General features: G+C 44.5%; 2 protein-coding genes across 2 annotated transcripts in view; both read left to right on the top strand.

Annotated features, from left to right (window-relative positions):
• Nucleotides 1-10,425, top strand: part of MFHAS1 (malignant fibrous histiocytoma amplified sequence 1) — a 35,870-nt gene extending 25,445 nt beyond the window's left edge. The window contains 3 exon segments of the mRNA XM_018071259.2: nt 4,673-4,828; nt 6,292-6,722; nt 8,222-10,425. Of these exon segments, the coding sequence (XP_017926748.2) occupies nt 4,673-4,803 (131 nt within the window). The 3' untranslated portion in view covers nt 4,804-4,828; nt 6,292-6,722; nt 8,222-10,425.
• A 2,330-nt stretch (nt 10,426-12,755) lies between these two features.
• ERI1 (exoribonuclease 1) lies at nt 12,756-23,609 on the top strand. Its single transcript, XM_025894976.2, has 7 exons — nt 12,756-12,791; nt 13,163-13,338; nt 15,619-15,829; nt 17,167-17,250; nt 17,896-18,005; nt 20,130-20,244; nt 22,158-23,609. Exons 2-7 carry the CDS (start codon nt 13,286-13,288, stop codon nt 22,398-22,400), a joined length of 816 nt encoding a protein of 271 aa, XP_025750761.1. The 5' UTR covers nt 12,756-12,791; nt 13,163-13,285; the 3' UTR covers nt 22,401-23,609.
• Nucleotides 23,610-24,089: the final 480 nt, after the last annotated feature.

The raw sequence follows: 24,089 nt of genomic DNA, 5'->3' as shown, positions 1-24,089 counted from the left end.
GCTGCCAGCATGGAGTAACCAAACACTTCTGCAAGTACTCGCTTTTCTTGCTGTCAGCCTCCCTCTTAACTGCCTGATTTGTCATGGGTATCTGGCATTTCATGGGTATTTCCTAAAGGTCAGGGAAGTGCACTTTTCAGCGAGTGTGGGTCTGATGGCTGGCAGGAGCTCTGAGGGAGGCATCCCTCCCCAAATCATAGTAAATCAAGGACAGAAGGTATAATGTGGCTGACTGTGTATTTCACCAAAAATTGTAGTCTGATAAATTTCCGTGTTTCTGGGCATATATGGCAGTAGAAGTGTCTTCCTTGTGCACCGAGTGGTGATACCCAGCTAAGTTCCATCTGGCACATGCAGTTATCCTTGCTGGCTGCAGGCATTGGCCTGGCCTGGGAACCCAGTGCAAGTGGCACAAAGTTGGCTGTGTCTGTTCTGTGATAAAACAGTGGTAGTGAAGAACATCTTGCTGACATCTGCTTCAGGTGAGCTGGTTAATGCTGTGAGGAAACAGGCCTTTCTGGTAGAGCTTTGAGCATGGCTGAAGGTTTTTCCCTGCCTTTCTCTGTGACTGCCCACATGTAGCAGGTTTCTTTTAAATGCTGTGGGCAGCGTGACTCACTCAGCCCATCTGCCTGGGTGGAGTTTACAAGCCAACTTATGCTGTGGCCAAACTGACCATGGTAGTTTCATATCAGGGTCTTGGTTTGTGTCTCAACCTTAGCCTGCTGTACAGCACATTCTACCCAGTTGTGGAGACCAGTTTCTGTGCCAAAGCATCAGGAAGGTGGCCATGGGACAGATACAACTTTTCTGCACTATTTGTGCCATTGCAAATGGAGAGGCAGCAAAGGAGCATTTTCCAAAGCATGTGCTTTCTGTTTGCAGGTGCTTTTAACTAGGCTTGGCAGGTGCCTCTCTGCTATCAACTGAACTGGGACTTAGACGCATCTAAACATCAGGCCTTGGTCAGCAAATACCCAGCTTTAAAGGGCCTTTGCAAATAGGGCTCATGCTCTCAAATCAGATGAATCATCTTAAGCGATGCAGATTTGTCTGCTGAAAAGTGATGTTGTTCTTTAAACACTCAACTATCTTAGTCTTTAGCCTTAAGATGAAGTAGTTGGAGTTTTGGTTAAAACTTTAGTGGCTTCTGTGGAAGTTAACATTAAAACAAAGTCCATGTCGAGACTAGGATAAGCTTTGTCGTTCTGTGTGTGCCATTGTAGGCAACCTTTCAGAGAGGACAGGGGGAACTGAAGTTTCCAGTAAAATTTGTGACATGCTCATGGAGGAATGTGCAACCAAAATACAGACTGGGTAGCCTGTACACAGGGACAGAACAAGTGCTGCAGACATGAGCTGCTCCAGCTGCATTTAAACTTTGCAGTTAAACCAAGCAAACACCACCACATGCCAGGCACTTAGCTTTTCCTTTTGTATCAATCAGTACAATACTTCATTGGATCTCCCTTCCCTACCCTACTGTAGCCCTGAAGACTTCTATTTCTAATCTCCTACAGTTTGAATAATTTCTGATGTTGCCGGTATATTTTGGTTCTGAAAAAAATCTCCGGAGCAGTTAATTAGGGGTGAGATAAGAAAGGGTTTATTTGCCAAGGCAATAGGTGATATAGACGCGCGCGCCGGCCGTGCCCGAGAGGTTACATTTTATAGCATTATCCATCCAATCCCAGATGTGTCCACCCTTTGGCCCTTCCTCTGGACCGCCCCGGGTCCTCCCCCTGAGAATTGGGTCTGGGGTCTTTTTGGGACCACCTACTTCATCATCTTCAGCTTCATCAGAGTACAAAGGGTATACTGTCACCTAGTTTTTGACCGTACTCTGTGGTTTAGGCCCTGATATGCTGTTCTCCAAACAGTCTAGGCCTTTACCTTGACAAAAGACTAAACACTGCTACTGGATTCAGGGGTAGGTTGATATAGAAGGCATAGAATGGGGTAAAAGGGTTAGGGAATGTATAAACAAGGGAAAGGAACAAGGGACAGAGGGGTTTCTACTTTTAAAACCTACCTATAAAATTTACAAGTCTTATAACTATTAGAAAAATAAAAAACCATTAGGGGCTTAAGGCATCACTGAATAGAAATGTGAGGTTTCTGAAACATCCAAAAGATTCTGGGCCTGGAGACTTGTATCCAAGCAGCGTGTCTCAATGCTTGTTACAGCTCTAAGATTGCATATTGCAATTGAATTTACACTGGCTTTTATTCAGCAGTGATGTGAAATGTGATTTAGACAGTTATATCTGGTTTAGTATTGCAATGAGTTTGTGCAGCAAAGATGACCAGTTTGCAAAGAGAAGGGGATGAGAACACTATAGTGGAAAAGCAGTGGGACATCCTGTAGCTGAGAGGGGGAGAAATAGGAAGGAGGCCCAAGTAACCTTCTGTCCACTTGGTGCACGATATGTCTCATGGAGCAATTGTGAGAAAAGCCTTTCTCCTGAGGAACAGTGTGTATGACAGCAGGAAATGGGAGAGGGGCTGGAGGAGATGTGGATGGGACTGGGAACAGAGTGAGGTGAGCTTTATCCCAGAGGCAACCTAGAGGGGAAGGTAAAACCATGAAGAAAAGGAGGGTGACTGAAGAGCAAAGGGAAGGGGTTTGCCTGCAAATCAGGCATCTGTATTACCCTACAGCAATCTCCTATGCTTGAGAAATCATCATCCAAGTATTTCTGAAATGGGAAGATGGAAATGGGAATGAAGGCTCAAGCAGACAGACCAGTCTTATTGCACACCTCTTGTTTAAGATCTAATGGATATTTGCCCTGTCTTTAAAGTGCATAATGGTGCACTGATTTTATGACACATCTTTCAGAGATGATGTTTTCAGTTAGCAATATTGCAGTTTGGAAGTCAACCTGGAGTTGGAAACTGGAAACTGCTGGGACATGGAGCCCTGTGGTGGACGTGCTTGATGGAATGCAGTGCTGTTTTCAAAGGGTGACAGCTCATGTAATTGAGGACGCTGCCTTGCAGACTTAACTTTGAATTGCAAATCACCATCACGATTCTTTTTGTTTGGGAGAAGTGTCTTCCTTCCTTAAAAGCTGCTGTGCCAGTTCAGGTTTGAGTGTAGGTGTGAGACAGGGAGATACTCAAACCAAATGTGAATTCAGATTGCAGACTATAGGGGCAAACTGGAATTACTGGCCCTACAAGTGGGGTATCTCTCAAGGGGAACTGTGTATGTTCCTTGCCAAGCCCTCTCCTCTGTTTTCACTATATGAAATGACATGCTTTGGAAAAATCAAAGGATTTCAGATCTACTATTTCATGAAAGTGAGAAGAGAAACTGTGTGACAAGGAGACAGAAGGAGCATTTGTAGGGCTTCGGGTATGCTGGGGCTGACTGTTGTGCCATTGCTGCACAGGCTGGGCAGTACTTCTGCAAAGTGTGATTTCTTTACAGTTTTTCCTGGGGTGCCTGACAGTCTCAGCTTAGACACAAGGAGACATTTTCTGATGTTCTTTAACAGGAGAAGAATTTATTTCAAGTGCATTCAAAAATAGAGGAGTCCAAGGACCATCTGTCTTGAGTGTTTTGGTGGAAGTGGGGACAGCTCATGGTGGCTGCTTGATTGATGGGTCCAGAGAGTTTTGTGTGGACCTGTGGCAGCAGCCCGCTTACAGCTGGCCTGCCTCTGTAAAGACAGTCACTAATTGAGCCAGTTGTGGCCTGGTGACTCTGCTTTGGGTAGGTCTGTTTAGCAGCAATGTAGGCACACTCAGAAGAATTGAGCCCTTGCTGGGCATGGATGCTGTCATCCCAATTGCCTTTGAGAGCAGATCCTACCTGCCAGACAAGTATCAAGAGGTGTTTCTGCTGCTATTGGAAGTCTAAGGTGTGGCTGGACTATACTGAGGACGTGGCATATTGATGGCCAGGGGATCTGCCCTCCTGAGGCCAGTCATGTGTATAGTGGAGCCAGGAGGAAACTTGATTTGCTCTGAGCGAGCTGTTGGGGAAGTGTTCCTCAGAGCTGGGCATATCTCGGCACCTGGCTTTCCCCTCTCACTGTGCTGACCTGTGTGTGCCCTGAACTACATGCTGCAAGGGTGCCAGCAGTGGGGAGCTGCCAACTTGGCACTTGGGCAGTGGAGCTGACGCAACTCATTTCACAGAGGGATACCATGTGTTGTGAGAGCCTCCTCACTGCTACTGACTCCATACAGAGCTCGTATCGCCTCCATTATGGAAGAGCTGACAGCTGGGAGCTGGATCCACATGCTCAGCAGACTGTAGTGTAGCAAAGGGCCCTGACAGGATGCAGCAGCAGTCCCATGGCAGTTGTGGCAAGTGTACCCAGGGAGAGGGGCATTAGGGAATCTTCCATCTAGATGCTATGAATCCCTAAGGAGCTACTGAGTCAGAGTGCAGTGATTCAAAACAGAGATAGGAAAGATGGCAGATGTTACATTTGTGGCAACCAGCATGTCTCCAAGTTGTAAGCACCAGGATATTCACCATGGTTACATGGATGGGATTGCTTGGGTTGCAGGACCAGTAAGCCCTCTTACTGTGCTCACTTGCATCAGTCATGGATACCTACTTGGTGAGGGGAGGGGAAGGGCATGCTAAAAGCAAAAATTGCAAAATCTGCCTTGCTGATGGTTAAATATTTTTATTGTTTTCCTTTATTCACAGGAGAACTGCTGAGTCAGCCAAGACCAGAGGGACTGACGGAGATCATCTGTCCCAAGAACGGCAGCGAGCGAGTTAATGTTGCCTTGGTTTACCCCCCCACTCCTACTGTGATCAGCCCTTGTTCCAAGTGAGACCAGAAAGCAGACCTATTCCCCTGCCAGTAGACTCCGGAAAGACTATGTAAAACATGCCCTTGCTAAGCAATTTTTTCTGGAAGGCAGCAGCCCCACAGCCTGGGGACTGTTCTGATTACTTATGGATATAGACAGCCCATGCAAAGGATAAGAAGTACAGTGAAATGGGCTGAGGTGTTCTCTGAGCTGTGTTGCGGCAGATGTAAGACACATAGTGGGCAGGACAGATCAGGAGATAATGCAATCATGAATGGGTTTTGGTAGGATGGGACCTTGGGAGATTTCTGTCCACCCACTGCTCCACGCAGGACCACATTCACAGGCAGGCGTATTGCTTGGAACCTGTATAGGTGAGGGTTGGATGACAAAGATGGAGGTGCTACCACCTCTCTGGACTCTAGAGTTACACTATTCTCCTGGGGCAGAACTTTTTTTCCTTCTGTCCCATCTGAGTCTGCCTTATTACAGCTTGGCTTTCATTGCAACGAAGATGCACTGCTGGCTTGTCTTCAAAATGTTCTCCCCCAGATCCCAGGCCAGCTGGACCCCAGGCTATGGTGGTGCATGGGGTTGTCCTGTTCTAGGTGTAGAGCTATGCACTTGTCCTTGTTGAATTTCGCAGCACTGTCATTGGTCCAGTCCTCCAACTTGGTGAGGTTCCCCTGGACAGAAGCACTGCCCTCTTGTGTACCTATAGCCTCTGTGTCCTTCATTCCACAGAGTGGGAATGTGCTTGGAAAACAGAGATGTACTGTGGTGGGAACAAACGTGTGGAACAACACTCACAAAAACAGCCAGTGCCTTGGCTTTTTGAAGCATAGGTTTGCTTTCAGAACAGAAATTCAACTGTGGTCTGTTTTAATTGGAGTGGTGCAAGGGAATTTGGTAGGGAGCTTAGAGGAGCAAGCTGTGTCTTGCTGGTGGCTGCTGCTGTACTGTATGTGAATGCCTATTTCACCTCAGTGTCTGACAGCAGCTTTGGATGCTGTTCTCTCTGTTCAGTGCCATCCCATTCCAAAATACCACTTATCTTGATGGAGAATAGCTTTGGTGATGGGTGGGTGTTGGGCTGTATGCGAAGGTGATGTTGAAGTGCCCACCTGGGGCAGGAAACAAGGTTGCTGCTCTGATAGTGAGCCACAGGTCACTACTGCCTGTTCGTTTGGTCCTTCTGTACTTGGCACAGCATGTGTCTAACCTAAGGCTGCAGTTTTTGTTGTACTGTGCTGGCAGGCTATGCCTGTGCACTTGTCCTCCTGTCCTCCAGCCTGCCTTCCACAACGTCTGTTAACTATGTCCCAGTTTCACAGTCACTTTGCTGGCAGGAAACTTGTGTTCTCAAAAAGGCCTGTGTTACTTTTGAAGACCTCATCTTCCCTATTTAGAAGTCTAGAGAAAATTGTGTGTCTTAGATTATTCATCACAAGCATTATGGACTCTGCTCCTTGTGCTACATTACTTTTTCTTTATCCTTTCCTTTTCCAGATAAACCGTCAGTGCTGGTGCCAAAGGTTTTCCACCGGGCAGAACATGGCTGATGCTCTGCAGTGCTCCCATCTCTCCAGTTGTGGAGTTGTATGCTGACGGGGATCAATGGGACTTTGGACTCTGAAATGCTGTGGGGCAGGGGCAGCTCCCAGGTTGGGGCCTCGTGGTTGGAGTGGATGCAGTCATCTGGAGGCTGGGAATCACAATGAGGCATGAAGCAAAGTGATTGCTGCAGATGGCAGGGCTGCTGGCCAGAGGGAAAGCACTGGGGATAGGTTTCTGTGGACCCATTGATTGCGTGTTGAAAAACCATTTGGATCTCATGATGAATGTAAAAATGTTCTTGGTACCATTTAATTCAGACCTGCTTGGAGGAAAGTATCTTGAAATGAGCTGTAGCTGGATTCCCTGGATTTGTTCCTGGACAAGTGAGTTTTGTGGCAGTTGGCCAAGGTTTTTTTGGGAAGTGGGTTGGTGCTGTAAAACCTTTACAATTGCTCCACCACAAAACAGTTGGCTGTGTCCCATGCAGCAGACTTGGGCAGTGGCTGGCAGAGCAGGAGGAGAAGCAGGCTGGGAAATGTTTCCTGCCTTATGCATTCATACATGCTGTGCCATGAAGGTGGTAAGGATGTGCTATAATCACACAGGGATGAAAGCAGGGCAGTCAGTGTGCCTCTGGCACCTGCCATTTGTTCTTTTCTCTAGCCCCCAACAGCTCCTGGTCTGCTGTGTCTGGATGCTCTGGTACTGCCATTGTGGTACTCTCCATGCATTGTGTCCACTAGAGCAGTAAAAATCTAGATCTTGGTCCTCCTCCTAGCAAAGCCACCCAGGCATCTTTGTGCAGAGATCTGGTGAAGCAATGTGTGGCTGAGTTGTACAAACTGGCCCTGATCCCCCCGGGCAGCTGTGCTTCATGAGCAGCCATTCTCCCTCTCCAGATGTGGGAAAGGGCAGGCTGAGCACTGACACCACAGTGCTGGTGTCTCCCCTGACTACGTGGTTTTGAGGACTTCTAAGATGTTGCTGTCAGTTTGTGCCCTACAGCTGAGCCCTGGTAACTGTGCTGTATGTGTCCTGCTCCATGCAAATATTTGATTTGGTATAAATCAACAGGAGGCAGGCATTTCCAGAGCCAGGATGCCTTCATCAGATGTGGATGGAGGTCTGAGAGATGAGGGACTTAAAATACTTCTGTCAACCTACAACTCCTAGCAATTTGGGGTATGGTGGCAGACCCGGGATGGGTGGTATTAGTCAGCAGGCAGTGCCCACCAGAATGTGAGCTGACCAGGCCTGCAGTCAAGGCAAGACAGTGACGTGCATCCTGCTGGGACCTGCTGCTGTTGCACAGATGATGTTCCCCTGGCTTCCGATCCTTCAAATACCAGCCTTGTGTGCAAGGCTGCAAATACCCCCATTGGCAAGAACTTAACACTGGGAAGTGCAGGGCAGAATCCACTCTAGCGGGAGATTGCAGAGGCCAGGTAGAAGAAATCAAGCCATGTACCTCACTTCGGGGGGGGAAAGCTGCCAAATGAAAGCTCAGTCAGCTTCGTGTCTCTTCAGGGTATCATTCCAGCTTGGGAGGGAGCTTGGGCTCAGATTTCATATGTTGACCTGCTACCTCTGGCACTGAACCTTCTTATGCCAGTGAGAACAGTGCTTCTGTGTTGCTGTGGGTAAACTGGGGACTCAGAATTGCCTATGGTGGCTGGAGGAAGTGGAAGGGAGGTGAGATCTTGGAATGGTGTCCGGAATAATGCTGGGAAACTCCCTTGTCCTAAGTCTTGCTACCCATGAGACATGAAAGGCCCTGGTATAGGCAGAACTTGTGTTAGAGCATTCCTAGTGTCACCTGCCATACTGGGTGGCCTTCTCCTCCTGTTTTGCTGCTACTCACCTCTCTTTCCATTCTCCATAGGAAGAAACTAGCGATTTGTTGCTGTGACGTTGCGTGGAAACCACATTGTAAAGAAACCACAAACTGGAATCCTTTTCCAGCCGGAGGCCTGTTTCCCAGTGTGCCCATCTGGTCTGGGATGCGTGAGCATTGAAGGAGTGAGAGGACAGAGCAGACGTCTTACAGCCTGCTCCTTGGGACTGCAGCCCTCCAGCCGGGCCGGGCCACCTCCGCTGGAGCACGGCACTAGCTGGCCTTTGCAGGCACTCAGTCTGCTGCTGTGCACTGAAGCTGTAATGCTGGGAGTGTGGCAGTATAGAGGTTGATCTAGTTGGGTCTATTTAATATGAAACAGTGATTGCTCATCCGCCCACTGTTTAGTAGCTGGTGTAACTGTGTTTTCATCTGAATTTTTTTAATATGCAAAAGCCATTTAATTTTCTATGCAGTTCAAAAACATCTCCCCTTTGCAACTGCCAGGTGGGAGATCAGTGCAGGAGAACCAAGCCAAGTGGCTGATAGTACTTTTGATTTTGCTGTCACTGTCTTTTAAGGATGCATCCTCGAATCATAGTGTCCCTTTGCTGAGCTCCTGCCTCAGATCCCACTTAATATTCCTGAGCCCCAGGGATGCAAGCCCTGTATTTTTGAAGGATCTGTCATTTTTCATGAGTTAAGCCACAAGGAAAGAGGGCTTGAATGCAGTGCCCCAAGAGCAGATACCTGAGTTCAAAGCATGTTACGTTCCCGCTCTTGACCCTGCTCGGAGAGTTACCGAACTGTTAAAAATGACTAAGGCCTCTGTGAAGCACCCTGCAGCCTTTACTCAAAGTGTATTATAAAGAGATCAGAAAGGACTGGGGACTCAGTTGTCTCCCTGTGGAGCTGACAATGAATCTAACCTCTTTGGAATACGAGGAGCATCTGGTACTAGATGCCTACTTCACTTGAGAGGACTGTGCTGGTTTTGCTTATTGGTTTGCAGACCCCTTGCTTGTTGACCAGTTGTTTTCCTACTGAAACTGGTGCAGGCAGGTTTGGAAGCAGAGGTGATGAGCTGCTTTGCACTGCAGGACTTACAGCAACTTGAAGATGTCCTGGAGTACCTTGTGTTATGCTCTGAGGCAAAACCTGGGATTCAAATCTGCATCCGTCCAAGTGAAATTCCCAGGATAACAGCTTTGCCTACTGTGTCTGTGTAACACGTGAAAAACTGCGTGTCCCTAAGCAGCATACAGATCTGTAGAGGTGAGTGAGAGGGAACCCTAAGGATGATGCTGCCCATCTAGGTCATCTTAGGGCTTGCAGGGGTACTTGGAGGCTTCCAGAAGCTGTAGAGGGTCCTGGGTGGTGGGACACTTCTGCCTTAACTGTGCTAAAGGCAAAAAGGTCAGAGAAACAAGGTTGTTTCCAGCCTGCCACAGGGCCAGGATGCCTTTGACTAGTCTCCTTCCATAGCAGTGCTGTTTTTTCTGCATTCTGTCTCTGCTCTGAGCTTGGGGGATTCAGCTTTAAAAAGTTAAACAGAAATAGAGACTAGATTGGGGTTTAACATGCCTTATGGTCTCTCAGATCAGATGGAAGAGACTGGGAGCTGCAGAAGCATGGGTCATATCCCTTGCAGCATCCCCCATGCCACAGTTTCATGGTGGCTGTGAAAACTCAATAGTGTATTTGGGTACTGCTTTCCCCGGAACTCAAGATGTGCTTGGCTGTGCTGTAGCACTGGAGCTTACGTGGGTCCCCTTCCCCTTTGTACCTCTGAGGCAGTTAAAATTTGTCAAAGCAGTAGAGGCTTCTCATTGTGAGGAGACAGATATGGTTTTGTCAAAGGGAACTGCAAATGTTATTTAGGAGCTCACTAAGTGAGGCGAAAACCCACTGGCTCACTCCTGCAGAGCCAGATCCCGGAGCTTGGTTCTTCTCGCACCTTTTGGATGGGATCTTGGGCCGGCATCCTTGGAACAGCAGTGTGGGGAGGTGGAGATGCTGCACTGCAGTAAGCACAAGAAGAGGCAAGTAAGTGGGCCTCAGTGTAGCACTCATCACACGCTTCATGGCTCAGTTCATGGACTGTAATTGCAGGTATTCATATAATCTACATCACTGGGCAGGACTCTGCGCACACACACAGACATGCATGCCCAGACATACACGCAATACACCCACACTTGCCCACACATCCTCGCCAAAATGACTGAAAATAAAAGTGATCTCAATCTCCAGGAGAGTCCTGGCTGTGTGGTTTCTTTTTCCTCTTACGGTGCCTCCTTGGGCTCTGCCTCTGGAGTGGTCTGCACCTAGATCTTGTAGATCTGTGCTGTTAGCAGAATCATCAAGAGATTTCGCATCGAGTGAATCTGAGCATAGAGCCCCGTGTTTGGATTAGTATTGATGAACCATTGCCGAGTCCAGCAAGGCAGGTGATTTCTGGCAAACAGCTTTTTCCCCCACTGCATTTAGGGTGTTTTGTGGGTTTGTGATGCCAGCTCAGTGCCTCACATTGGTACCATGTTTGCATTCTTGTAGAGCTTGGTTCCCTGCAAATCCTGCTCAAGTTCATAGCAGGGTTCGGAGGCAGAGCAGTAAGGCAGGTGGGCCTCTGCTTGGCAACAGGGGCGTTAGCGGCAGCACTAGGAGGGTGAATTTTTTAAAAGAGGGAGCGAGTCCCCTCCCACTGCCGTGGTTTAACCCCCGCTGGCAACTAAGCACCACACAGCTGCTTGCTCACCACCACCCCCCGGTGGGGAAGTGAATAGGGAAAAAAATAAAAGGCGTGGATTGCGATAAGAGCAGTTTAATAATGGAAACAAAGTAAAATATGATAATACTAATGATAATAATTGTAATGAGAGAGGAATAAAACCCAAGAAAGACAAGTGATGCACATACAGTGTCTCACCACCCACTCACTGACTGATGCCCAGCCTGTCCTCCAGCAGCAATCAGCAGCTCCCAGCCAACTCCCACCCCCCTCACTTTATAAACTGACATGATGCTCTGTAGTATGGAATATGCCTTTGGCTAGTTCAAGTCAGCTGTCCTGGCCATGCTCCCTCCCCAGCTTGTCCACCTTCTCATGGGAAACTGAAAAGTCCTTGACTTAGAGAGTAAGCACTACTGAGAAACAACTAAATCATCAGTGTGTCATCCACATTCTTGTACTAAATCCAAAAAAACACAGCACTGCACCAGCTCTAAGAAGAAAATTAACTATCCTAGATGAAACCAGGAAACCTACAGAGCAACTGTGTGTGACCCCACTTCCACCACCTCTCTCATCTGGAGAAGACAAGACAGACCTCTGTGGCACACACACCGAACACAACAGGTCTAAGGGAAGCAATATCTGCATCTGTAAAAAGATGCTGTCATGCCAGAATGGGGCAGGAGGCATGGCTGCGGGTGGGTGGTGGGGTCCCAGCCACAGCAGGGCAGATGAGAAGATTCTAAGATGCTTAGTGGCTGGCAGATGTGGAGGCATCAGCACGGTTGCATCAGGTGGGTGACATGTGCGTCAGCCTGCATCACTGAGGGACACTGGACTACATTTCAGGGTTGTGGGAAGCACCAGCAGAAAATTAACTGCCCCGTGATGAACAGAGAGGCCTCTCTGCTTGCCTTCACCTCCTGGCCAAGAAGACCCAGAGGGCTCACATGTCTTATGCCACCCACCCCACCCTGCTTGCTGACTGAATTAAGGGATGCCGGGAAGAGCAGGCAAGGCAACTTCCCTGGCAGGAAGGGGCTGGGGGCCAGCTGAGTCGTCCTGGAGGCCGTGACCTGGCTGCCCCACGTTCCACGGGTATCCCAGAGCCGTGTTTAGGGTGCCCTGCGCAAAGTCAGTCTCAAGAGAAGGAACACGGAAGCACAGATGAGGTGTCTGTCCAGCGTGTTTCCCGTAACACAGGCAGAGCTTGCAGAGAGCTGCCGTGACCCCAAGCCCAGGCGGGACTGCCGGGCGAAAGCTCAGGAGGAGAGAGGCAGGAGCACGAGGCGGAGGCGCTGCAGCAGAGGAGTAGGGCCGGGGGCTGACGGGACAGCCGGGAAGAGGCGGCCGGGGGCGGGGGGAGCTGGGAGGCGGGGTCCGCGCGCGTGCGGTCTCGCTCGCGCCTATGCGGTGGCGAAGGCCGCGGCGGTGTAGCAGCCCGCCCAGGGGCGGTGCAAACGCGCTCGCCGGCCGCCGTCCCGCGTGGTTCCCGCCCGCTGCCGCCATGGAAGAGCGAAGGAGAACCGCCCGGAGGCCCCCGGACGAAGCGCCGGCGCCGCCCCGCCCCGCGCATGCTGCGTCGCCGTGGAGTGCGTGGGGCGGGGCGGGGCGGGCTGGCCCGCCTGGCCCGCCCCGGGCCCGCGCAACCTCCGCCCGCCCATGCGGCCCAGCCTAACCTCCCCGGCCCGCGCCTCGGGTCCGCCCGGCCTGCCCGTCCGCCCGGCGGCCTCCCGTCGCTCGCAACCTCCCAGGGCGCCGCCCGCGCCCGGCGGCCCCGCCGTGTGGCGCGCTCCCGCAAAGGCCCGCGCAGGGGGCGGTCGGAGCCCAAGTACCCCGGGTTTTTCATCACGGTTTATTGTGTCCCAGTCAGCGTGGATTCTGATTAGTTAAGGTGTCGAGAGAGGCCTCTTGGTGCTGGTGAAGACTTTGCCAGCTCGCACCAGAGAACTCGCTTTTTTTCTGTTGAAATTGGGATGCTCATTCAAGTTTTGTCTCAGAGAGCTGCTGTTTGGCATGGCAAAAGACACGTGCATTAGTATCCTTTTATTGCTTGTTGCTTTTTAGGAACATCGTGTTTCAGAGCAGGCTTCAGTGTTGATTTTCTTACCCAGCTATAAGCTAGTTCGCTCAGTTTGATCACAAGTGTAACAGCGTGATGCTTTACTGCATTTTGGTGCCAAAACGATTTGTAAAATGCTCTGAGTTTTTGTTTTGACCTTCTTAAATGACTTTCTGATTTCTCTTTTTTTTAGGGTAGGCAGCACTGTAGGATCAATGATCAAGAAACTAATGGCAAAACATCAACGGCCAGTTCGAATGACTTCAGTGATCCTGTTTACAAAGAAATTGCTATAACTAATGGTTATATCAACAGGATGACCAGAGAAGAGCTCAGAAGTAAGCTTGCCGAGTTCAAGCTCGAAACCAGGTTAGGCTTATTTGTAAACATTTTGGTTTATCTTTAAGAACAGTAGAGCCATACAGGATGATTATTTTAAAGTTTAAAAGTTCAGCACAGAGTGAAAAGCAGACACAGCACCAAATACCAGTTGTTTTATGTGCAGCTTTTGTTGTAGTATTAATGCATACTGCCTAATGTGTGATGTCTCAACTGGTAACCCAAAGAAATGAAAGAATGTGTAACTCATCATATTTTTTGTCAAGGGGGAAAGAACTGCAGTGATTCTCAGATGATGTTTCAGACCTTCAGCATATAGAAACTTGCTTCAAAACATAAATATTTTAATTTCCTGTACCAGTATAGTTCTGATACTTGCTAGAAACTGTGTGGTGATGGGGCTCATGATTTAATAAATGCAGAGGACAGGTACCTTTAGATGGAGAGTTTGCTACTGTGAATAGATACGGTAGAATAACATGAAAAGATAAATTTATTATAAGCTGGATTTTTGCTCACTGGGAAGGAGGAAAGGCAATAGAGCATACTTCCTGCTGTATTGGAAATGACCTGCAAGACTCTGATACTGCTGTGGCCAGACAAATTTGAGATATTGTGTAGAAGGTCAGCTGGGAAAAACCAAGGGTATTGTTTCTGTACAGCAGTAATGAGGAAGTAGTGGTGGGGAGTTAGCTCTACAGGAAGACGGAATATTAAAGGTGAGATGGAGTCTGAAAGGAAAAGCCTAGCTTTCTAGAGAAGACAGAGACTGTAGGGGAGAGGCTGTTCAGAGGGGGAAAAAAAGGATTTAGCAGAGATTGATTTGGACAGAATCAAAGAAAAAAATGGTGTGGAGGAGAGAAGTGCAGCCTGCTACCTCCAACATATCTGTCTGCAAGTGTTCTGACTGCATAGTTTTTTCAATTCTTCCTTTGGTTAAATTAATTTAGCACCTCAGGAGGAAAAAAAATTATCATTACTTGAGAAAATTTTCAGTAAAACAGGTTAGATTTGTACAGCTATTCAGTAGTTACTCTGATCTAAAAGTAAAAAGCAGAACTCAAATAGTGATGTGTTTGTGGTTTCCTCCTAGGTTATTTTATTCAGCTGTAAATGCAAAAAGCTTTAAACTTCTCTTTTACCTAAGTGTGGTTTCTTTTTTCAATATATCCAATTAAGTTAGTCAGACTGTGTCTTACCTGTAAACATCAGCTCTAATTAGAGAGTTGAGCAGATTACCACACACCATCCTTTCCCTTGAGGGCATTGTGATAGGAGATTGTCTCCCCTTTTCAACTCTTTTTATAAGTTTGATGAAGAAAAAGGTAATTTTCCCCTCCTTTAACTCCCCATACTGTCTCAGCTTTGAATGAACTACTCGTTGAATTAAACTAGATTCATAAACCAGAGTGAAGAAGTTCTCTCTGCAGAAGCAGCTGATGTTCTCAAATGCAGGTTTAGTAGTCTGACTCCAGTTTTATCTTGTGGATCAGTGGGCTGCTTTTCTGATAATACCACTTGCTACAAGTATTTCTTACAACTTCTGTGATTTCATTTGCAACACGTAATTTTGAAAATAACTTCCTTCAAAAAGTAGATTATCCTTGTTTATTCTGCTCTGGTTTGGTACAGTGGCAGTTCTGGCACCTGCACTTGCGTATTATGTTTGTATTAAAAACATGAAGTAAGTAACTTCAATTGTTTGCTGCTGCAAATTTATGTATAGCCACAAACCTGAAAAGCAAGATCTTGACCAGGAAGTTTTTCTGACAACTGAAATCTCGAGTGCTTTATTTTAATTGGGTTATTCGAACTCTATTTTGAATTTAAATTGAGAGGAATTTAAAATGTGGGGGTTTTAGCTAGGTTCTGCGTTGTCTGTGCCACTGAGGCAGAAAGACCTCAGGCGTGAGTTACTTCAGGCAGTGTGCAGGGAAATACAAGTGAAGCAGTACTGCTTCCAGGGCCAGAGGTCATCTGGCAGCAATCTACAAAGACTTGGGCTTTGCAAAGGCTTTGGCTACTGAGTCTTGCTGAACTAGAGGTGACTGCACTGTCTCTGTGCTGTGCTTCCCAGTCTGTCCCTGGTATTATCTTGATGTGTTAGTTGTTGGGGGGTATCACAGCCTCTGTGTTATTCCAGATAATGGATCATTAACTGTATGATAAAGTCGAATTCAGACTTCACAAGTGTTGATGTTCAAAATGAGGTTAATACATGAACTTTCAAATGTTAAATACAGCTTCTGTTCTACAGTGGGGAAATAATTAATTAAACGAGAGTGCGATCTTTGTCATTTATCTCTTCAGAGGAGTGAAAGATGTACTGAAAAAGAGACTGAAAAACTATTATAAGAAACAGAAGCTGATGCAGAAGGAACAGATTAGTGGACAGAGCTGTTATGACTACATCTGTGTCGTTGACTTTGAAGCAACATGTGAAGAAGGAAACCCACCTGAATTTGTACATGAAATAATTGAGTTTCCTGTTGTCTTAGTAAACACACATACCCTGGAAATAGTAAGTGATCTAATTGCTGTGTTGGTTTGCTGTTCTTTGGTGTAACTTCTTTGCCTCTGAAAGTCTAGATTAGTTTTTAGGTAGATGTTGAACTTCATTAAAAACAGCATACTTTTTTCCATGAAGATCTATTCTCTGTGCCTCTTAAGTACAAACAAAACTTTCTGTCTATTCTGAAAGCATCTGGAATGGGTCCTTCTGTTGTTGACTCCCTCTCTTGATATGAGATTCTCAGTCATCCGTGTCTGTTCTCCCCTGGCCTGCCTTTACCAGCTTTAAGATCCACAAATCTATTTCTAGGAATCAAGGAATTCATCGTAATCAAAAATTAGCAAATTCTGTGGTCCTGTGTGAGGCAGTCTAGAAGACACTAATGCAGATGTCTAGAAAGTGAGGTTGAGTGAACTCCGCTTATGTCAGGCTACACTGTTTCTACAACGTACCTGACAGATTTTAAACATACTTTGTAGGCATTAGGCAGCTTCAAGTGCTCTATTCCGGTACAGCTTTCTTCTAGGAAAAACTTCTTGCTGTCTAACTGAAACTGAGTGACTCAGTGAAACAGAGGATGTGCACACACCTCTGACTAATGGTTCATTTATCAAGAACTAAGAGGAAGAGGATTTCCAGTAATCACTGTGATGCTACATTAGAATGTAGCTGCATGTATGACTAATTGCAGAAGGAGGATTATGCAGATTACCAAGATTGTTTTTATTACCTTTAGAGTGGTAGGAAGCACTGCGTCTTTTCTTCTGTCCAAAAGGTTTTGTGCTGTTGTAGTAGCAGGGATGTGGGACTTGTTTTTTTCCGTGAAACTTACCTACAGTCTTCACTCCTGTATTGCTCAGTTTCCCAGAGTGAGGTCATGTTTATCTTTGCCTGGCTGGCATCCAGGGGTGTAGGACTTGCATGCAGCCTCTGAGATGTGTGGCCAGTTGCTTTCCTTGAATTGCAGGTGAGCCTTTAGATACCACCTAAAAGACATAAGGCTCTGCTCATGCCTCTTTTCTTTTTTCCTTACTCACACTCTCCTTTTCCCAAATCCTCCCCTTTTTTGCAGTCTGCCCTTCTCCCCTCTTAAATCCACGTTCCTGCTCTATGATGCCTACTAGCTGAGAGGAAGGACGTGTTTTGGTTGGAAAGCCATCCATCCCATTAGGAATCTGATGATGGCCAGTCAGGAGGCTCATACTGGCTCAGGAGGTACACGCTCCTTTTTGCATCCAGAAGGACAAGTAGCTGTTATTGCCTTTGGGCTGTAGGCAAGCCAAAGAAAAGTTGCGTTGCGGGCTACACAGTGTGCTACAACTGAGCATTTGATTCTCTCATTACAGGAGGATAGCTTTCAGCAGTACGTGAAGCCAGAGATTAATCCCAAGCTTTCAAACTTCTGCATCAATCTGACTGGAATAACCCAGGTAATTTGCACTTTAATTTCTTCAGGATAAAATATGAAAAAAAGTGTGATGTGGTGTTGATGTTTTCAGACTGGTAATCTTAAATGGTAATCGTTCATGGTTATTTTTCTGTAGGGCCTCTTCTCTTAATCCTTGTTTTTTTCTTCCTCCCAATATCACCTAATTGATTTCACTACATTGGTTATTTTGTAGGGAAAAGCACTCGCTTTGTAATTCATATGTAGAAACTTATTCTTTAGCAGAGCAAAGCACCTTTTGAATTGCATCAGTTCCTTTTCTAAGATTTTAATTCAAGAGAGTTTAGAGTCTTAGGATGGCAATTGCCTGTGGTCAGGTAACTTGAGCAGGAGCCTGGGAAACAAGCTCAAAAGGTTTTAATCAAAGTTCAGCTGCTGACTAACCTTGTTACCTTTGCAGAAGCTGTTAGGAGGTTGGCTCTTCTAATGATGCTTTTGTAGTGCTATTTTTTAAATTTAGACAAATCTGTACAGTTGTCTGTTAATGTGTAATCTGGTTTTCTAAAGATTTTGGTGAAGCCAACTTTGTAAGTACCCATATACCAATATACTTTTTACAGTTCACGCTGGTTTGGGGTTTTTTTCCTGAAAAAATGTTCCTCACTTTGGGGTTCTTTGTTTCTCCTAGGACGTTGTTGATAAAGCTGATACTTTTCCTCAAGTTCTGCAGAATGTCGTGGAGTGGATGAGACAGCGAGAGCTGGGAACAAAGTATAGCTACTCCATGTTGACAGACGGGTATGTCCCTATGCAACCTTCAGCACAATCTAAAACTGTGAAACCGTGTTTAATATTTGTGCGAGTATTGTTAAAGGTGGATCAGGACACTGCCATTTTGCTGTTTCATTTTGATTGAAGCTTTTGGGAAAATGGGCAAAGCTCAACTAAACTATTTGAAATGACGCTTAAATCCGTCAGATGGCGCTGTTTCTTTCCTAGCGGTCTGTACCCAACGCAGTGCTGTTGAACAGACTTCTTATGCTTTGCTGTTGCTGTAATTCTTCGTTTATGTCTAGCTTTCATATAGCACATAATACCTGAAAGCATCACCGTGCAATTTCAGTTCTAAGCGACTTCCATGCCCTGAGGCTTCAGAGATGTGTGGTGGTCGTGCTGTAGTGTCCTCTGTGAGTGTTAGTGTTAATGTTAATACATCTTGCATATTTTGCCAGAAAACAGTAATGGATTGTGATGTTTATGGAACAAAGAGAAATGGCTAGTGTGGAAACTTCTCTGCTTTGGCTTAGAGGGCTGTGGCTCTGGTGGGTCCCAGCTCTGACAAACTTTGTGTGTGAGGAATTGACTAGTCCCTCAAACTGCCACCTGAACTTACTCACTCTCTCACAAGGTCTGTGTGGAAAATCAAGTCCCCTAATGACTGCAAAGTGAACAGATCATGAGATCTAGGCACAACTGTGATGCAATATTGTTCTTGTGATCTTAGCTTTGTTATATGGTGAAATACAGTGTTTGAGCCTTGTCTTGTATAGCACTGGCCAGGGATTTTTTTTGCAGGTGATGCTTGCCTTTTAGCTGTGAAACATTACTATTCTGTTAGCATACCTGCTTTTATCCTTCTCTTGGAATGATTTAAGTAGGACAGGGAGTTTTTAACATGAGTTGTGTTAAGGTGAATGATGCATTTTTATGTTTGCCTGCAGTAGGAGTGCATAAACTCAAAATCAGAGTTTATGAAAAAAGAGCTTGGGAAATCTTAGTAAAACTTTCTAATACTTCTATCAAGTGAAACACAGATAAATATTCTATAGTGTGAGTAGTTTGAAAAATAATGTATCGTAGTAGATAAATGGGTACATAACTAAAGTTTTATAACTAACCTAACTAAATTAACAAGTGAGAAGTTATTTTTGGTCATGAGACCTTTTTCTCAAAATTCCTGAAGATTTAGGCAATTACTGTGAGTCACAGGCCTTTTCTGGTTAAGAACCGGCATCACTGAAATGTTGTTGTGTCCAGTGTAAACAGTGCAGCCATTTTTAAAGCTGTCACACAAGACTTGAGGTGTACAGTATAGATCCACATACACCGTAAAGATAAGAAGTTAACGTAATGCCATTTCAACTTTAATTAATTTAAGGAACTGTAGTAAATTCTATTTGACTAATTTTTAACCTGTAATTACATTGCTATCTTTGGAAACAACAGTGAATATAAAAAAGAAGATGCTAAAGCAAAACTTGTGCAAGACTGGTTATATTACTGGGCCTAAATGTCTTTGGACATCCCCTCCAGAGGAATCCTCTCAGTGAAATTCCTTAAGGAAAATACCTGCAGTGAAATCTCTGTCATATATGTGAGATTGTGTAAACAGCTAAAAGAGATAAGAAAAGAAGCTTTATTTTAGCTTGAAGCTTACAAACTTGTTGGAGTGGTTCTCTTCAGGAAAGCAGGCTACAAGTGTGTAGGATTACAGTTTCATCTTTTCATAAAGATCTGGTTTCTCATAAAACTAAGTGCAGTCTTGCTTCAATAACCTATGTGAAGTAGAGAGATGTGTGCGTACCTAAGTAATCAGGAAAATTTAAGGTGTCACTTGCTTCCCCAAGGGCTGTGTAAGCATCTAATTTATATGCAGTTTTTGGAGTAGATGTGGTAGGTGGAGTAGTGGGCACTTTTTTGTTTTAACATCCTAATGAAAATGTTGCTCCTGTCATTTTTTTTCCCCTACGAACAAATTCATGTTAAAAAATTCCTTACCATGACTATAGCAAAAGAGTTTTTCCTAAACTGTTTTCCTTCTACTGATTACCAGAGACAAGACAGCTTTTAGTGCTATGGCTATGCAATATATAGAATATGGAATTGTATATTACTAATGTTTTTCTTTTTTAACTTTTTAAGATCTTGGGATATGAGTAAATTTTTGAACATCCAGTGCCGTGTTAGCCGTATCAAATACCCTTCTTTTGCCAAAAAGTGGATCAATATTCGCAAATCATATGGGAACTTCTATAAGGTTTGTACAAATTGTTGTTTCTCTTATGGGAAAATTTTATTTAAAAGTCTGGAATGTCCTGTTGTGCTTCTCATCTCTGCTTGTGTAGTATAAAATGATAGTACTTAAACTAGTTGCCTGGGGCCTCATTTTCAAATGTGTTTCATGTCCAGATCTCACTTCACTAATTGAAGATCATATAATCTACTGCATTTTTATTTTAATCTTATTTTTAAGATTCAGGATGTGCTCTGTGAAGGATTGTATAAAAATATCGTACTGACCCTCTTAGATTAAGTGTGTCTTGAAGTAGTTCAGCTGAAAAGACTCTATATTGATTTTTCAATTATTTTTTCCTGTTTTCATGTAATACACTACAGAACTAATTTGCACCACTACCCTCAGATAATCTTGACTTTTGACAGTGTAAAAAGGACAGAGAAAGATTAGGATAAATCTACAGAGGAATCAAATTGTCGGGAGAAAAGTAATACCAAGTTCAGTGCTGGACCTTATTGCTGCTTTCTGTCAGATTACCATAAAATGAGTTACTTGAGATTCTAGCAAATTCCTAGTCAGCCTACCCTAAACCACTTTTTTTAAATGTGATTTCAGCCTTGCTGTTGATCTTCTTTTGAAGAGCTTTTTCATACTAAATGTAACGTCTAGATGAAAAAGAGATTGACATTTAATAAGAAAAGAGCTTTACTTTGTGTTGGGCAAATATTACAGGGTTACTCCATTTCTCCCTCTACTATTGTGCCTTCTCTACATGATGGTTTCTGTTGGAAACATGCTAGGACACAACAGTTTTGTTAATCCTATCAGCTTTAACCTAAACAAACCTTCTTTTTCCTGTTCTATTAAGGCATCATCAGAGGCAATGAAGATTGTAGCTTGGAAGAAATTGGTTTCTTTTTTTGTGTTTTTTTGTGTTGTTTTTTTAAATATATGTAAACAGTTGTAGCGTTTATAGTTGTTCAGTGCTTCTGTTTAGCTATTCCATGCTGCTGTTGAATCTGTTGTTAAGTAATAGATAAAATTGATGACAAGGAATGTACTGTAGCTTTTCTGTGGAATATCCCACAACTTGCAATATGCATCCCCTGCCCAGTTTTTTGTGTTATTATTGGAGTTGCATATTGCCAGGTTTTGGTAACTGTGCTGTTGCCATTCTGCCTACCTATTAAATCCAGTAGTATGGTGCAATATCCTGGAACTTGTCATGGCCCATGTTCCCCCACCCCAACCACCACCATCACCAAAAGAACCAGCTAAAGTTTTCATTTAAAGTTATCCTTCTGTTTTTCTTTGATGTTTCCAAAGAACAAGTGTGTATTTAGTAGTTAATCAAGAGAAGACTTGGGGCTTTAACTGGTGTTGCACTTTGTATGGGTAAGTCAGTAAAGTTTCCTTGTATGTTTGTTCTGTTAGTCATCCATGTAAACATGCTATAGGTGTTGCTGATCTGTTGCTGTGGTGGTTGGAAACATTCAGGAGCTTGATGTCAGTGAGAACCAGGAGCCTGTGCTTCCTTAATCACTTAGCATTTGAAAGGAAAACCGAAATCTGATTCCCTCTGCAATGCCACATTGGGTGGTAATTTGTTTTTTATTAAGAATGTTAAACCCATCTAGGCCTTGGCTTCCGCCCTTGCCAGCGCAGGCGCATCTTGAGCTGATGCTGGTGAGAGGCTCTTAACATCATCCTGAGTCTAGACAAGCTCCTGTTGACTATGTCTCTGTAAAAATGAGAGTGTCTGTCTCACCAAGGCACTTTGAAGTTAAATGGTTAGTGATCTGACAGAAGGCAACATGAAAGTATATGTGACTTAAGTAGACTTAAAATCTGCATGTGTTTCTACTGCGCTGTGTTAGATTAAAAAGACTTGGTACAGAAATTAATCCTTGAATGTTACTCACTTTCTCCATCAGGTTCCTAGGAACCAGACCAAGCTGACAATCATGCTTGAAAAGCTGGGCATGAATTACGATGGGAGACCTCACAGTGGACTTGATGACTCTAAAAACATTGCAAGGATAGCTATAAGGATGCTGCAGGATGGCTGTGACCTGCGGGTGAATGAGAGAATTCATGGTGGACAGCTTATGACAGTCTCCTCCTCAGCCCCCTTAGAGGGAGCCCCTGCTCCACAGATGCCCCGCTACAGAAATTAGCAGTTCAGCAGTTCTGCCTCAGGAACTGCCCTCAGATGCCCTCTCAAGACTGTGTAGAGTTTATTAAACAGCCACCTTTGCCAGCTTGTCTGCCATGCAGAATTCTAAAGCACCTTAACTAATCATCTCCGTTGAAATAAAGAGGAGCGTGGAGCTCTTTGAAGCCTGTTACAGCAATTTTTTTTTATACTGATGATTTTTATTTTTTCAAACTTTGCTAGAACCAAGGTTGATATGCAGAATCCCTAAGCTTTTGAGAGCATGTAATTTAAACACCTGCAAAGATGGATTGCTGCCGTTCCACCCCAGCCTGTGGGTCGTATTTATTCACTGTGCTGTACTCTAATCATATCTAGCATCTGCTTATTCATTGCACACAAATAAGCCATTGCTGGAAGAACTGAAATAGCAAGTGGTCGGGCTGGCCTTTCCTGATAAGGCACTCTTCCAGGAGTTCTTGCCAATTTTTTTTGTTTTTTACAAAGTCTGGGAGAAATGGGAGCATGCTCATCAACTCTAAAGCAGTAGAGAAGTACTCTGGTGTTCAGGGCTTTTCTTTAAGGGATATGTTTGTCTCCTTCCCCATCAAATAGAAGAGCTGTGTATTGAATAAAAATTTTGTTAATGCAATATGATAGTACTTTTTTTTAACCTGTATTTCAAAAGAGAAGGTTCTTCAGATTTTCACTTTGAGGAACACATCTGTTCCTGCTATACTCGTAGCTGCCCTTCATTTAATGTCACTTTTAGACAATGTCAGCCATTTGGGCTTAAACATGAGTGAAGTAAAAGTAAGTTCAAAACATTCCAGATCATCAGAATTTCATGCTCTGTGATTATTACATAAAACAGGAAGCTTCTGGTTCATAGCTAAAAACATCCTCAACTATTTTTGGTATCTTCTTGTGCTTCTGCCACCTCTATCTCAAGATCTAACGTTGGAAGATTAATATAATTTTATTAGTAAAGGCCACAGCTAATTACTAACAACTTCTGCTTACTTCCCAGACCTCAGATAGGATGATATTAAAAAGAGGCCAAAGTGTTAATTTGTTTTGTCTCCATGGGCTGTTACAAAGTTACAACATTAATGTGATCAGCTTTGCATTAGAATGGCTTGCTCTAAAAAGCAGAATGATGCATTTTGGTTGCTCTTAGTCAAAAAAAAAAAAGTTAGTTTGCTATCCCTGTATTACAATTCATTCTTTCTACCACTTTACATTCAGGAAGCAAAATAACCAGTTAATAAAGCTTTGTTAAGAACATTCACTGTTGACTAATCAAACTTGTCCCAGCCCCTCTTTGCTCTTCTGACTGTTAAATCGCATCAATGGAAATGTGAAAGCTTTTATTTTAAATTTGTGTAAGAAGGAGAGGTATTGGCCAATTCTTACTTGCTTCATATGTTTTCTTTCCAGAGTCACAGATTTGGATAGTCACAACTGCTTTGACTGCTTAGAATTATGTTCTTTTTTTTTTTCCAAAAGCAAATACTTGTTCTACTTGTAGAGTTTTGTTGAACTTAACAGTTTCTTTTCCTTCTGTAGCTGCACTTGATGGATTTTCAGAAGGGAAAAATCCAAATCTCTGATGTTCTTACTCCTAAAATACCATTTATCTGTCAGCCCATATTTTGTACAAATTCTTATATATGTGCTTTTCACTGTAGCAGCCATAGTATCCTCTTTT

The sequence above is a fragment of the Manacus vitellinus genome, unplaced genomic scaffold (genome assembly GCF_001715985.3).
Source record: "Manacus vitellinus isolate BGI_N305 unplaced genomic scaffold, ASM171598v3 scaffold_0_pilon, whole genome shotgun sequence".
Taxonomy (NCBI): domain Eukaryota; kingdom Metazoa; phylum Chordata; class Aves; order Passeriformes; family Pipridae; genus Manacus; species Manacus vitellinus.
This window is presented reverse-complemented; position numbering and strand designations above follow the sequence as displayed.

Excerpts from the sequence above, each read along its gene's own strand:
- ERI1 (XM_025894976.2), top strand. The coding sequence starts at position 13,286 with ATGACCAGAGAAGAGCTCAGAAGTAAGCTTGCCGAGTTCAAGCTCGAA. Across the intron at positions 13,339-15,618 it reads GAGTTCAAGCTCGAAACCAG|AGGAGTGAAAGATGTACTGA; the intron begins GTTAGGCTTATT and ends TTATCTCTTCAG. Across the intron at positions 17,251-17,895 it reads ATCTGACTGGAATAACCCAG|GACGTTGTTGATAAAGCTGA; the intron begins GTAATTTGCACT and ends TGTTTCTCCTAG.